This window comes from Emiliania huxleyi (genome assembly GCF_000372725.1).
Source record: "Emiliania huxleyi CCMP1516 unplaced genomic scaffold EMIHUscaffold_27, whole genome shotgun sequence".
Classification (NCBI taxonomy): Eukaryota; Haptophyta; order Isochrysidales; family Noelaerhabdaceae; genus Emiliania; species Emiliania huxleyi.
Window position 1 is genome coordinate 926,956 of NW_005200011.1, and position 14,327 is coordinate 941,282.

The 14,327-nt window shown below is 66.6% G+C and overlaps 4 protein-coding genes across 4 annotated transcripts; 2 read left to right on the top strand and 2 right to left on the bottom strand.

The window, feature by feature from the left end:
• Window positions 1-5,099: 5,099 nt before the first annotated feature.
• Window positions 5,100-6,383, top strand: EMIHUDRAFT_421480 (hypothetical protein). The gene is made up of 3 exons (XM_005777105.1): window positions 5,100-5,174; window positions 5,246-5,622; window positions 5,747-6,383. The coding sequence occupies exons 1-3, from the start codon at window positions 5,120-5,122 to the stop codon at window positions 6,191-6,193; spliced, it is 879 nt and encodes a 292-aa protein (XP_005777162.1). The 5' UTR covers window positions 5,100-5,119; the 3' UTR covers window positions 6,194-6,383.
• A 161-nt stretch (window positions 6,384-6,544) lies between these two features.
• On the bottom strand, window positions 6,545-8,792 carry EMIHUDRAFT_206846 (hypothetical protein; the record flags this gene model as incomplete). Its single annotated transcript, XM_005777106.1, has 5 exons — window positions 6,545-6,632; window positions 6,701-6,942; window positions 7,339-7,497; window positions 7,967-8,053; window positions 8,598-8,792. 5 exons carry the CDS (start codon window positions 8,790-8,792, stop codon window positions 6,545-6,547), a joined length of 771 nt encoding a protein of 256 aa, XP_005777163.1.
• A 149-nt stretch (window positions 8,793-8,941) lies between these two features.
• EMIHUDRAFT_206847 (hypothetical protein) lies at window positions 8,942-9,821 on the bottom strand (the record flags this gene model as incomplete). The annotated part of the gene is made up of 3 exons (XM_005777107.1): window positions 8,942-8,953; window positions 9,163-9,251; window positions 9,320-9,821. 3 exons carry the CDS (start codon window positions 9,819-9,821, stop codon window positions 8,942-8,944), a joined length of 603 nt encoding a protein of 200 aa, XP_005777164.1.
• Window positions 9,822-12,791: 2,970 nt separating this feature from the next.
• Window positions 12,792-14,018, top strand: EMIHUDRAFT_101118 (hypothetical protein; the record flags this gene model as incomplete). The annotated part of the gene is made up of 3 exons (XM_005777108.1): window positions 12,792-13,111; window positions 13,195-13,403; window positions 13,486-14,018. The coding sequence occupies 3 exons, from the start codon at window positions 12,792-12,794 to the stop codon at window positions 14,016-14,018; spliced, it is 1,062 nt and encodes a 353-aa protein (XP_005777165.1).
• Window positions 14,019-14,327: the final 309 nt, after the last annotated feature.

Sequence of the window (14,327 nt, forward strand, 5' to 3'; positions counted from 1 at the left end):
AGCGCGCAGCCATTTGTGCGTTGTGGCGGGGGCGGCGGACGGCTGCCATCGATTGTCACCAGCCATGCTCCGGTGGCGGTGCCGGAGGATGGCTGCACTGGCTGTGACCTACATAGCCATAGTAGATGGCTGAAATGGGCTGTCCCCCAGCCATCTTACCCAAAGAGATGGCTGCAACGTAGCCACAAGCCAGGAACCAGCTCAGCCAAGAGGGCTCACCTCGAGGCGGGCGGTATGGCTGCGGTAGTGCGTCTCCACACAGCCACTGTCTACCAAGGATGGCTGCCGTGTGTGTATTGCAGCCACATTAGGCTGGAGGATCTCCCCTGTGGCGCTGCACTGCAGCTAGGTAGCTCAGCCATCCTTAGAGGTAAGATGGCTGTGCGTAGGAGCCAGCACAGCCAAATCTCTGGTGTTACATAAACTTACATTCGGAGGTTAGCCAGAGCACGAACAGTCCGCCCACCCCTCCCTTGTGGGTAGTTAGGTTGTTGTGTGTTGGCACATCGTCAAGACCGACAAGAGAGCTCACACACGAAGTACATCACACAGCGCGGGAGGAAAGCGGCGAGTCTCAATTCCAGAGGGGTCGTTGTGGCGGCGGCTTCGGTGCTTCGGCTTGCCTTGCCTTGTGTTTTCTTTCTTTCTGTACAACACTAGCAAAAAGAAATCAAACAATCACACCTGCGACGCCCTTCCTGGCCGTGTCATCGTCGGCGTGGCGCGCCGCGAACCGGCGTCCGCCTTTGGCGTCACCTTGTAGCGCTTACCACCGCCGTACCGCTCCCGTCCGTAGAGCGTCACTCGGTAGACGACCGCGAGACCCACTGCCATAGGTCCGGGCACCCAGGCGAACTGGTTGGTCAGCACAAATTTGCTGGGTTCGTCGAGGGCGATGGTCCCGAAGACAGAGGCGCCTACAGGCAGAGCCCCCGCGTGTGGGCCTGAGCAGGTCCCGAAACGAGCGGTGCCCGCTCCGCGGAGGAGCAGAGGCCGCGCCGAACGCGGCGATCGCGAGGAGGAACCACACGCAGCCGACGCACTTTGGGGTCGCAAAGCTGGAGCAGAGCTGCGCGTACTTGTAGGCGTCGGAGCGCGCCTATCAACCGCAGTTGGTGTGAGCAGCGCACCATCACACCTGCGCGTGGCGCGCATCTGGGGTGTCGCGCGCGTCCGTGCGCGAGATGGTGTCGTCGTAAATGTCGACGGTGGCGTACATGGCGTTGAGGGTGCCCACAAAGAGGAGGACCGAGTATGCCTCCTCTGGAGACCGGGACCTAGCGCCCGCCTCTCATGGACCTGCGCCACAGATGCCAGGTGCCACTGTGGCTCAGGTCTCCACCACAGCAGACTCTCTCTTGGAGGCTTTCGTGGCTCTGGACGCCCCACGGCCTGTGCCCGCTCCTGGGAAGCGGAAGAGCTTTGAGAGCGCCGCTGATGAGAGAAAATCGAAGGCGGATCACGAGGCCGCGAGGCTATTTGACATGCTCCCACACGGCGTCCTGCCCGTGGTTGGTGGGGCAGGATCCTCCCTCGTGGCAGCCCTGCAGACGTACAGGGCGGCTGGTATCCAGTTCCTCGCCCAGCGAGGGGGTAAGACCGGGGACAAGACGACAAAGACACGCCTGTTCCTGGAGAACTTCATGACAGTCATGAACTCGGAAGGCCGATCTCGAGCGGATTTATTCCCCATTACGCAGACTGACGCCATGTTTGCCGCCGGTCGCATGGGCGAGGTGATGTCACCGACAGCCTATGCGCGGTACGCTCCGGCGCTGGATTTCCTGAACACTATTCAGCCGACTTCATGCCCTCTGATCGTGGGTTATAAACCGGAGGCCCTCCCGGTCCGCATTCCCCGCAGGCCTGCGCCCGACGGTGCGGGTAAGGCCAGGGGCACCCCTTCCCCTGCGTCCCTGCTGCATCTCTCCAACTATGTCGACAGCCCGCCCAGCGACATCAGTGAGGCTATTCGGGAGAAGGCCCGCGAGGTTTACGTCGGCGCTCTGTTCTGCCTGAGAGGCGCCGACCTCCGCGGGGCAAAGATGCTCGAGCACGAGGACGACTCTATTGTCCGTGTGATGATAGACGATGACAAAAATGGGCGCAAAGACGTCGAGTGCCTCTCGCACGCGATCAGCCTGTCTACAGGGGAGCCGCTGCCGTGGTTCCCGAGCTTCCGCGACAGCCGCATGGGCCTGCCCTTCGTGGTCACTGACTTTGAAGGTCCCTCAGTCCTATCGTCCCACCGAATGCGGCTTGATGGCGAGGGCCGCTACACATACTGCGCTGAGAGGAAAGCATACGATGCATTCGTCGCCGTCCAACCCCTCGCGTGGGGCCTCAGTCAGCAGCAGCTGCACGAGGGCCAACTGCAGGGGACCCACGCCCTTCGCAACCTTGGCGGGGACATTACCGAGCAGCTCGGATGGGAGGAGAAGACGGCGAATGTCGTGGGGGACTGGGCCTCGCCACGCAAGGCTGCAGCCGGCGGTGAGGCTGCCCCGCCGTCGACGCGCAGCGGCGGCCGGAAGCGGCCTTGCAGTGCCGCCATGGGCACCCGCCAGAGGCACTATAACCCAATGTCGCCGAAGCAGCAACTGCGCGTGCGGGGGCTCTTCCTGCACGCGATTGCGGATGGGCTGAAGGAGTATGGCCACGACAATATTGTGGCGGACACCACGTGGATGGACATCTTTCCGCCTGTCGAGTCGGCGCCTGAGGCGCTCCGCCAATACTACCGAGTGGGAATAGCCCCTGAGTGAGCCTCTGTGTACTCAATGGGCGACGAGTCTCTCTCAGTGGAGGGGCGCGAGTGGCTCGCCCAAACGACATAGTCGTGGGACGAGCCCCCGGAGCTCGCGCCTCTCGTCACCCATAGAGCACATTGTGCGACATATCTCCGGACGTTTGTACTGGTACCGTATACCTGAAGGATACGAGGGAGAGGAAAGAATGCCGGATAGCGCTTTAGCGCGGCCCGGGTTCTTTACCGATTAGTATCCGACGTTCCTCGATAACTTCGAAGTTATCACCAATAACGCGCGTCCGCGCGATTCCAGTCGACGCGAGGCCATGGCCTCGCAGCCGACGCAGAGCGTGCGGTAGTCGACCATTCTTTCTCTCCCTCCCGCCGACCCTTAAACACAAACACGCCACGCAAACGCGTCACTCATGAGAATTTGCGCCAGCGGCTGCAAGCGGTGGCTAGCGCCACTCGCGCTCGAGGCGGCGCAATTCTGACTCGGTGCAGTTCGCGACCTCCGCCAGCACATACGCGTGGCACGCGCGAGGGGCGCACCAGCACCCCAGCCTCTCTCCCGCCAGCTCGCGCCGGGCCTCGCGGACCCAGGCGGGGTTGCGCAGCAGGTCGCGTCGGAAGCGCCGCACGGCCTCCTCCCTCCCCACCCCCTTCCTAATTCGATGGGGGTTTCCCCAATGCCCGTCGCTGCACCCGGGGCGACTCACGGACCGCCCGACATAACGGGTGTGGTCGCCGCCGTCGACGTGCGTCACAAAGTTCGAGGTCCAAGACGGCGCACCGCTACGTTGAGCCCCGTCCTGGCCTATTCCACGAGGAGGCGCCTTAGTAAGGGCGGCAATCCTACGGCGTCGGGCCTCGAGCCTTAGTAGGAGTAAGAACCCCAGGCGCCGCCGCCGCCGCGGCCCCAGCCTCGGCCGCCGCCTCCGCCGCCCTTGCCGCCCTTGCCGCCCTTTCCCTTCCCCGGGGGAGGGCCGTAATCGTAAGGGTTGAAGCGGGGCGGGCCGCCCCAGCCGCCTCCACCCCAGCCGCCTCCGCCCCAGCCGCCGCCGCCCCAGCCGCCGCCGCCCTGAGGGGCGTTGCGCCATTGGCGATTGCGCCCTCCGCCGCCGCGGCCTCCGCGAAGCAGCCCCTGGGGGTGCGAGTACGGGCACTTGCCGCTGACAAAGTCGGCACATCGGCCGTCGGTAATCCACTTGCGGCAAATGGCCTCCCTGTCAAAGTCACTGCGGCCAGCCGCCGACGCCGCCGCCGCCGCCACTGGCTGCGCGACGATGAAGGAGCAGATCTTCTCCTTGTGCACAATCTGCTCGATCGCCTCATCTGGGTGCATGCGCGGCACCGAGTTGATGAGATCGAGGAAGCGAGAGAGGACGCCATCTACAAGCGAGCAGAAGGCGGGGGGCGAGAGGCCGGACTCGTTGAGGACAGCACGGTAGAGCAGGTCGCCGGCCTCCTGTGTGCAGTAAACTCGGAGGGTGTTCACCTGTCCCGGCACCTTAATAGTCCCGACGGTCCCAGGGAAGGTGCCAGGCGGAAGCTCGGCCGAGAAGACGGCCAGGATGCCATCAACCACGTTGCCCCAGAGGGTCAGGCACTGCGCCGAGGTAGTCGTCTCCGCGGACACAGACTCCTGCACCGTCGCCTCTCGTCACCCATAGAGCACATTGTGCGACATATCTCCGGACGTTTGTACTGGTACCGTATACCTGAAGGATACGAGGGAGAGGAAAGAACACCACACATATGCCGTCCGCGCCGGCTCGCACCACCGTCATCGCCAGCAACCGCACGCCCTACACCGCCACCCTGTGCTGGTGCAGCGAGGGCGCCGAGACTGCCTACGGTCAGCCACTTGCACCTGGGGAAGTGCGAATGCAGGAGACGTTCGTCGGGCACTGCTGGCGGCTCCACTGCGAGGGAGGCTCTGTCGAGCACGTGGCGACCGTGTCCGAGCACAAGCTCACGCTCGAGTCTGCGGCACCGGCGCCGGAGCCAGCGCCAGAGGCTATAGCGCACGAGGCAGAGGCTGAGATGGCCGCAGCGTTCTACAAGCAGAGCGCCGAGGTCGGGTGCGCCGGGCTGACGGTGCGTGCGTCCGACGTGGTCGCATCAGGCGCGGTGCTCGCCGCCGCCGCAATCGCACGCGAGATGCTTCGACACAGCCCAGAGGCGGTCACGAGTCGGTTGGCTGTGCAACGGTGCTCGATCTCCGTCATTGGGAGGGAGCAGCTGACGAGCGACATCCCGGAGCACCGCGCGCACGCGCTCAGCGCCCAGCGCACGCGCGAGCCGGCGCCTGAAGCTCCCGACTCGCGCGATCCGCCGAAATCGGCGGACGACATCCGCCGCGAGGCGATGGCGGCGGCGATCAAGCCACGACTTGAGCGCTGCGACTCTCGCCAGCTCGCCGGTGTGCGGCTCTCCCGCCACCCCCAACCCGAAAACGCCTTGCAGCCTGACCCATAGTCGACCTCACTCCAGGTGTGCTCTACGACCTCGTATCTCGTGGGCTCCTCTCCGACGTGGCCTTGCGCGGCGCGCTTGACCGCTGCGCGCCTGTCGAAGCCGTGCAGCCGCAGGCAGAGGCGACGCCGCTGGAAGCGGCTGCGGAGGAGGTGGCGGAGGCGGCGAGCACGGCCGACGCTGCCGCCCCCGGGGAGCCTGAGCCGCGCGCCGAGAAGAAGCAGCGCGAGGGCCTGAGCGAGATCGACGCGACCACGCGCGGGCTCGGCGGCGGAAGGGTCGTCTCGTGCGGCGAAGAGAACCTGCTCGACATTGCGGCGGACCCGTGGTTTCGCGACGAGAGCGTGCTGTGCCACGAGCTGGGCCACACGGTCATGAACCTCGGCCTCAGCGAGGTGTGCTCGCCCGCGCAGCCGCGGCATGGAAATGCGCCCGCAGTGTCGTCACCCCCGGACAGACTCACTTCACCCCTCCCCTCCACCCTCTTTGATGAGGTGAGGTGAGTCTTGCCGAGGTTAGGAAGCGCGGGAGCTCATCCGAGCGGCACACGCGGACGCGATTGGGCGCGGCCTCTACCCATCGCACTGCTACATGGGGTGCAACGCCGACGAGTATTGGGCGGAGGGGACGCAAGCCTGGTTCGATGCGACGTGCCGCACTGACGTGACGGCCGGGGTCAATGCTCGCGCGCGACTGGCAGCGCACGACCCGGCGCTGGCGCTGTTGCTGCGGCATGCTTACGGCGACGGAGCGTGGAGGTTTACGCAGGGCGTCGGCGAGGCTACGCGAGAGAAATGGCGCAGCAAGCAGCTTGGCGCTGCTGCTGCCGTGGCTGGCGCGGTCGCAGGGAATGGGAGCGCTTTGCCGCCGCCGCCGAGGGCGATGGATCCGGCAGACACGGAGGCGGAGGATCAGATGATGGCGATCGCGATCGCGCAAAGCTTGGAGGGGATGAGCCAAACCTAGCTACTGTACGAGTTATCGTGACTCGCGATCTCGTCGCCGAGATATTCCGCGCGAACGTGTGTGTGATGCGTGTGCGCAGCACGGACCACGGCGGTGAGACTGAGAGAGCTCTCAGTCCTCTCTTGTTCTCTCGCTCCTGAGTGCGGTCCTGCTCCTAGATGGGGGTGAGAGTGTGAGACGTGAGAGCGGGCCCCGTCGCCGTCCGCGCGCCAAACGTCACAAAAAAGACTGAGGCGCCCCGCCTCTTTTCCAAGCGTTTTATTACATGTGTATCGCTGGACCGCGCTTGCGTGTGCAACGACGTATGTGTATTCTCAGTCGGTCGTCGGTCGTCGTGTGTGGTAGCGCTCTCTACCGCGGTGCTGGCGCTGGTATGCCGGCAGCGGCGAGCGCCGCCTCGAGCTCTGCGACGCGCGAGAGAGCCGCCTCAAGCTTCGGCCTACAGTGCATTCAGATGGGTGCGCTCACCTCCTATACTCGCACGCCGAGGTGCCGCGGCAGCGCCACCTCAATCGCTCGAGCTCGCGCCGCTCGAGTAGGCTGAGCGGCGGCGCTGGTGCCGAGCCGTCGACATTGCGCTGATCAATGACGGAGGCTTCAAAGCCGGCAGCAGCAACGGCGGCGGTCAGGGCGTCGCCGCATAGCCCCGCGGCGCCACTCACTATCGCGCAACTTTCCGCATACACCACCTCCGCGTAGGCCACGCCCGTCACCGCGCGCAGAGCGGTGCGCACAGTGCCCGAGCAGCCCTCGCAGCGAAGGCCCGACAGAGACAGAGTGAAGCAAACAGCTGCTCCGGGCGCCGCCGCCGCCGCCGCCGCCGCCGCCGTAGCGACGGGAGTAGCAACGGCGTGGGGCACTGCCGGAGAATGCGGCACCGGGGGCGGCGGCGGCTTGTGTGACGGAGGGTTCGGCGTGGCCGGCGAGAGAGATGGGCGACCGAACGGGGGACGGGGCGCAGCCGCCGCGAGCTGGGCCGGCGGCGGCGGCGGCGGCGGCGCCATCGGCGCGAAGAGGCCGCCCGGCAAGCAATCGGCCAGCGTCTTCTCCTGCGCCTCCTGCTCTGCCGAGCGCTCCGCCGCGCGCTCCGCCGCCAGCTGCAGCGCCTCCGCCTCGGAAGCGGTGAGTGACCCCAGCGCCTCCACCTCCGCGCCTCGCGGCTCGGGACTGCAGTACCTCGACAGCGCGGCGGAGAGCGCGGTGTCCCCGTCCGCGATTGAGAGGGCGGACGAGAGCGTGGCGAGCGTGGCGGAGAGGCCGGCGTCGTCCGGCCACCCGAGCGTCTCCCGCAACATCGCCAGCCCCTCCGCAACGAGTCGCACCAGCTGCGTACGCCGCAGCGCGCCGCCACCGCCGCCGTGGCCGCCGCCGCCGCAACAACTGGCAGCCTCGCCGCCCTGGCCGCCACCCCCCCCGCCGCCAACCAACCCCTCGCCCCCATCGGCGCCGCCGTCGTCCGGTGCGGCGGTGCGGGAGGCGCGCTCAATCGCGCGGAAGGCGGTGCGGAAGGCCGCGAGGTTCGGGCGGGCGCCGGTCGCCTTGTGCTGGCTGATTCCGGCTCGCGTGCCCCGCTGGCAGAGGGACTCGAGCAGCAGCCACGCCTGCTTGATCAGCCGGCGAGATACAGCCGAGGGACAGCCGAGGTATAGTCGAGGTTCAGCCGAGGTACAGCCGAGGCAAAGCCGAGATAAGCCGCGATATAGCTGAGGTAAAGCCGAGGTAAAGCCGAAGTAAAGCCTGCTCGATGAGCCCCGCGTTGCAGTGCGCGTCGACGAGCGTGCTGATCGTGATGGAGTCGGGCGCCAAGCCGCGCATCGCCATCTCTTGGAAGAGTCGCATCCCTTCGGCGGGCTTGCAGCACTGGCACGGAGTGCAGTGGCACACGCCGCTCGTCCGCCGGCAACGGCAGCGCGCGTAACCCTTGATCAGCACCTACGGGGGTACCCACGACGCGTCCACGGGCGCCTGCAGCGCGCGCGCGGCGCAGCCCGCCCGCGGGGAGGCGTGCGTTGTAGATGGCGCCGGAGAGCTTGAGCGACGGCTCGTACTGCCGCGCGAGGCGCTGCGCCTCCTCGACCCTCCCCGCCTCGCACCACGCGTCCATCACCTGCACGCGCGGGAGGAGGGCAGCCGGCGAGGGCGGGCACGATGCGGCGCAGTGCAGCCCGGCCGTGGACGGGGACGTGGGCACCGCCCAGACACGGGGGGAGAGCTGCTCTCGGTGCAGCGACGGCCGCCTCCCCCGAGTCTAGGGCGGGCTGCCGTTGTGAGCGAAGTGACCGACACCTCGAGCCCCGCGGCCTCGAGCTTCTGCAGAGTCTCCTGCAGAGGGGAGGGGGAGGGGGAGGGGGATGAGCCGGCGGAAGAAAAAGCTGTCGCGGGAGAGACGCGCCTCGGCCGCCACCGGCTGCGGGGGCACCGCAGACGCATACCCCTTGAGCAGCAAGTTGTACATCTGCGTGTCCGCGACGAGGCCGAGCGCCTGCGCCTCCGCCATCAGACTCTCCGCCGCGGCGAGCTGCGGCGGCCGCTGCGAGACGTAGGCGTTCATCACCGTCGAGAAGGCGGGCACCTCGATGCGGCATCCCTCCGCAACCATCGCGCGGAGCGTCTCGTCCGCGCCCGCGGCATCGCCGGCTGAGCAACGCGCCTGCAGCCGAGATGCCGCCGAGATGCTCGCCGAGATGCCGCCGAGATGCCGCCGGTGCTTGGCAGAGGAGGGGTGAGGCGGCTGGGAAGGGCACCCGCCTAGCGTGCCCCCTGTGAGTGTGGCAGGTGCGTGGCAGTGCATGTCAGTGCATGTCAGTGCGGCACTGAGCGGCACTGAGCGGCACTGAGCGGCACTGAGCGGCACTGAGCGGCACTGAGCGGCACTGAGCGGCACTGAGCGGCATTGAGTGGCATTGAGTGGCTGGGTGGCGCTGTGCGGCTTGGTGGCGCTGCGCGGCATGCTCAGGGCCGCGGCGCACCTTGAGCAGGAGCGAGTACGAGCGATCGTCTGGCTTCACGTCGCCCCGCATGTGCCGGTCGAAGAAGGCCGCGGCGGCGAGGTGGTCGCCTAGGCCGGGGTTCTGGGGGTGGGTGCACCGCCGGGGGCGGGCAGGCGCGAGCTGCCCCCGGGCCCACCTGCGTTAGCAAAGGCGTTGAGCGCCGCGTTGCAGACGGTGACGGAGAGCGAGAGCCCCCTCAGCAGCATGTGCTCGATGAGGGGGGGCACTTCCGCGGGCGCGAGAAAGCGCATGATCGCCGAGTAGACGCGAGCGTCCGCCGCGCCCGCGGCCTCTGCTCGGTGCAGGATTCGCCACGCCGCAGCCAGGTCGCCGGAGAGCCCGTACGCGTCAATGAGCGTGCAGAAGGAGCAGCCGTCGGGCTCGAGCCCCCAGCGCCGAAATTCGCGATCTAGCGTCGCCTCCGCCGCGTCCGGACGCCGCGCGTTGCGGTAGCATTTGAGAAGTGTGTTGAGCGTCACGAGAGTCGGCGCGAGGCCTTCGCCCTCCATCGCATCGAGCAAGGCCCGCGCGCCCGCGACGTCGCCGCGCTCAGCGCACTCGCGGTTGAGCCGCTTGGTGTAGTGAATTACCGCGTCGGACGGCCTGCCGCGCCTGGCCCCGGAGCGTGGCGGCGCCATTTGCAAATCGTGGGAGTGGCCGTCGAGAAAAAGAAGGCCGTGAAGCGCACCCGGCCCTGGATGTGCGGTTACTGATTGCACTCCAAGTGCTCCAAGTTCTCGGGCGAGCCCCCCCGCGAAAACACAAGTAGTCCCGCGAGGTGTGAATTGGCCGCCCCAGTAGCCCCCTTTCCAGTGAGTGAGTGAGTAGTCTTGATACGAAACCACGACGACACACACCAGTCGACTCGTTCGTATCGGTTGCCTCCATGAACGGCGGAGCTATTCTCGCGCCCACACCACACCTGGCTCCAACGTGGACACGCCCATAGCTGGGGACACTACTAGGTCATGCATGGCATCAGAAGTTTTATCTCTGGGCCCCGAAAGGCATCTCTAGCAGCGTCGTTACGCATGCGCCCTCCCCTCCTGGGCGCATGCGCCTCACATCTCGCCAGAGCATGAGCCCTTGGTGTGCGGCGAGACGAGTTTTTCGCCATCGCCGCGAGCAGCAAGCCGCCCGCCACAACAGCCGGAGGCATCGCCACGGCACTGACTGCGCCGCGATCCCGCACCCGTCGACGAAGCTCCCCCCGCGGAAGACCGCGCGTAGCGACGCCTTGACGATCGAGATGAGCGCGCTCGAGGCTCGCCCACCTACTGCCCCTGAGAGTTGGTTACTGAGTGGGATCAGCTCCCCCCCTTGGGATCGAAGCCGCCACAACCTCACACCCAACATCACAGGTGGGATCAGAGAGAGACTCCACACCGGACACCGCCCGGGCACAGACTCCCTACCCATCGGATCGCGCAGGGCCCCCTCGGAGCAGCCCACACACAATCACGCATCGGCAGAATTAGTGCCTGAGTCAGGCAGACAGCACAGACAAGGAGGAGAGAGAGAGGAGAGAGAGGAGAGAGAGGATAGAGAGGAGAGGGGAGAGGGTGAGGGCGTGTGCACACGTGTGGAGAGGGAGGGTGTCTGTGGTGGGCTGTAGTCCTACTACGTGGTTACAACCACGCGCCCCTCAGGAGCTAAGGTAGAGCTGAGCGTCCAAGACGCCTCGGTGCCTCCCACCGGTGTGAACCCATCCGGATCTATCGGGTTCGCCCTCCGGACGGACCCGTCCCCGCGATGGCCCACGGTCCGCCGTCGCCTGGTTGAACCCCTGCCTCCCGGTTGAACCCCCCAGTCCTCGTACTCGACCATTAAATAAACTCAAAGGTCCACCACAGCCACCACCCTCCGCCTCCACCGTCGAGCCGCGATCGCTGCCGCCCGCGACGCCGCCCGCCGCGTCAGATGCCCGCGACGCCCGCGGCGAGTCGAGTCGGAGAGCCGAGCCGCACCAGCAGCAGCATCTGCACCACCAGCAGCAGCAGCAGCAGCAGCAGCAGCACCAGCAGAGAGAGGCGCCAATTTTGAGGTTGCCCGAGACAGCCTGGAGATGGCCCCGTGTTGTAGCCCCGGTGCCGGCGCCTCACATCTCAGCATCCAGGGGCCGGATCCGCCGCGCAGTCGAGCAGCAGGAGCTCGGGCACAGCTTTGTCGACAAAGAGCTTGAGCAAAATTTCGGCGAAGAAGCGTCACCGGCGGCACACGCCGGGATGAATCCGGACCGATGACATTGTTCGGCACCGCGACGGCGAGCCGCCGCGGGCCCACAGGAGGGCTCGGAGCCGCGGCACCGGTCCGCGCCGCCAGCGGGGCGAGAGCACCAGCCTACAACCTGCCGACATGGCAGTTGCGACGGCGCTTTCACACACACACACACACACACCCTTTCCAATTGCTTGATTTTGCGGCGCGTCCCCAGAGCGTCCCCGTCCCAAACTTGTTTGGGCGCCCCCGCGAACCGTATCTCGCAACGAATCTCGCCGTCCTCACCGGCTCACTTTGACCGACCTACCGTCCGCTCGACTGGCCGATGAAGAGCGACCCGTACGACGCGCACTTGTCGTCCTCCCTCCTCGCCACATGACGGCCGCCCCCCGACACCAACAGTCGCGCTCCGCACGCCTTCGAGGTCAGCTGCGGCCGAGCGACGATCGGCTCTCCTCCGATCGCTGGGCGCGGTCACTCTCCGGCCCATCACCCGCCTGCCGATCACCTGTCCGCCTCGCCGCGCGCGGGCCGCTCGCCTGCTCGCCACCGCCGCCGCGCTTCCCCGCGCCGCCACGCTTCCCTGCACCTGACGGCGCTCGAGCTGCGCAGACAGACGGCGCGCTCTGCAGAGCAGCGGCCGCCCAGGCGGTCGCTGCTCCGCCCCGTCCGAATCCGTCCGCCCGCGCGTGCCGCTGCCGCCGCCGCCGCCGCTCCACCCGGTGCCCGTGTTGTCGTGAGAGTTGCTTTGTGTATGTGTGTCGTATGTATGTGGACTTATGTCACACTTGAGCCTCTATCTATGATTAGTAGACCGGTCTCGGGTTTGGATGGTAGCGGGGGGCCCCGCCGGAGGCTGGTTACTGATTCCCTTTTGGCGGCGGCTGCACATGCACAGACACACAGCCCGTTCCCCTTCCCCCTCAAGACCGCAAGGGCGAGGACACGCGCAGGCCGCACCCACTAGCGATGTGTGAGCTCTGTGTCTTGTTTTGCCAACAATAGCTACACTAGCGAAGCCCACAGAGTGGGAGACTCCTATCACCGCCCCTGCCACCCACGGCGTGACCGTGACGCGTGAGCCTTGGCCGCCTCAGTCAGTGTGCCCGTGATAGTGAGAGACTGCCAGTGAGAAGCCGGAGGAAGGCTGCACTGGCTGGATGGCAGCCAAAATGGCGTGTGCTGGTAGGGCGGAGTGGCTAGGATCCTGCAATTGCAGCCATGTATCCCAGCCATCGGGTAGGAGTGTATGGCTGAGATCTAGGCGTGCCAGCCATCCTTAGCACGGATGGCTGTGAAACAGGGAGCGCAGCCACATCCAAGGTGCAGATCTCGAGGTTAGCCGGGATTCGCGGCGAGGGTGCGGGCAGCAGCGGTCGACAGCACTGATGGTCGCCACCGTCGACCTCAGTCCCTTCATGGCCGACGAGGGCGTCGTCGTGGGCGCGGTCCCCACTGCGTCGCAGCTAGCAGGCGCAAAGGCCATCGACCTGGCCTGCCGCGACACCGGCTTCGTCCAGGTCATCAACTTTGGCGTGAGCGCCGAGCTGCGACGCCGAGCCTTTGCCGCAGCGGAGGCGCTCTTCGCCCAGCCCGAGGAGCACAAGCGCGAGCGGCTCGCGCGACTACAGCCGGCCACAAACACTGGCTACGCGCCCGTCGGACTCGAGTCACTCAACCGAGCGCGGCCGGCCGACCTCAAGGAGGCGTTCAACCTTCGGAGGACTCGCTCGACCTCCTCACTTCTCCCGGCACTGGATGAATCGTTGAGGTGATGCCTTTGTCTGACAGGCCAGAGCTTGGGCTGAATAATTTTGCGGGCTGCCCCAACGGGTATGAGGAGACTGCGCTCGAGCTCTGGCGTGCGCTGGAGCTGGCGGCGCGGCGGTATGCGCTCGCCTGCGCGCTGGCCCTCGGCCTCGAGACCGACTACTTCCTCCGCTCGCTGCAGCGCTTCGACCTTTGCACGCTCCGCATGCCGCCCCTAGATTGCAAACGCCGTCCAGCGCTGCGCTTGGCGCGCCTCGTACTCACATGGGCGCCGAGCGCAGCGCGCGAGGCTTGTGTGCACCCGCCGTGTAGGCATGCTACACTACCCTCCCTGCGATCCTCCGGCCGAAGGGCGCGGCCGGCAGCCGGTCTCCTCGTCTGCGATCCGCGTCGGCGAGCACACCGACTTTGGCGCGTACACGTTCCTGCTTCTCGGCGACGGCGCGCAGGGGCTGCAGGTCAAGTCGGTCGCTGGTGGCGAGGTCGGCGGCGCGGCGGGCGGCGAGGGTGAGGGGTGGGCCGATGTCGTGCCCGAGCCTCAGCCAGAGGGCGTGGTCGGGGCGGTGGTGAACACCGGCGCGCTGCTCGCCCGGTGGACAAACGACGTGTGGTGCGCGACGGCCCACCGCGTCATCGTGCCCACCGCGGCCGCCGCCGCCGCCCACCGCTACAGCATAGCCTGCTTCATCGACCCCGATGCCGACTTTGTCGTCGCGGTCGACCCCCGCTTCGCGCGCCCGGGCGAGGAGTTGCGCTACCCGCCGACGACGGGGCTTGAGTACCTGATGGGCAAGCTGAGAGAAGCACAGGGCGTGCAAAAGCCTGCAGCGAGCGGGAGGGACTGAGCGCTGGACAGGCGATCTCTAATTTTGCGCCGGGCCCAGTGTTGTTGCTCGGCGATTTCTTTTTGTCTTAGTGCCAGTGCGCGCCAGTCCCGCGCCTAGTGAGTAGTGTCGTGTGAGAGAGGTTGCATAAATAAATAAATTATAGAGCAGTCAAGTGTCAAGACTGTAGACTCCAGGAGAGATGGGCGACGGGCCCGACGCACGAACACAGAGCTCAGACCTCAGAGGCACAGTGCGCACCCCGCCCCGCTCACAGGGCGTGCATCGCACAGGCGTGGACTGCGACTGTGATCTGTGTGACTCCTCGGG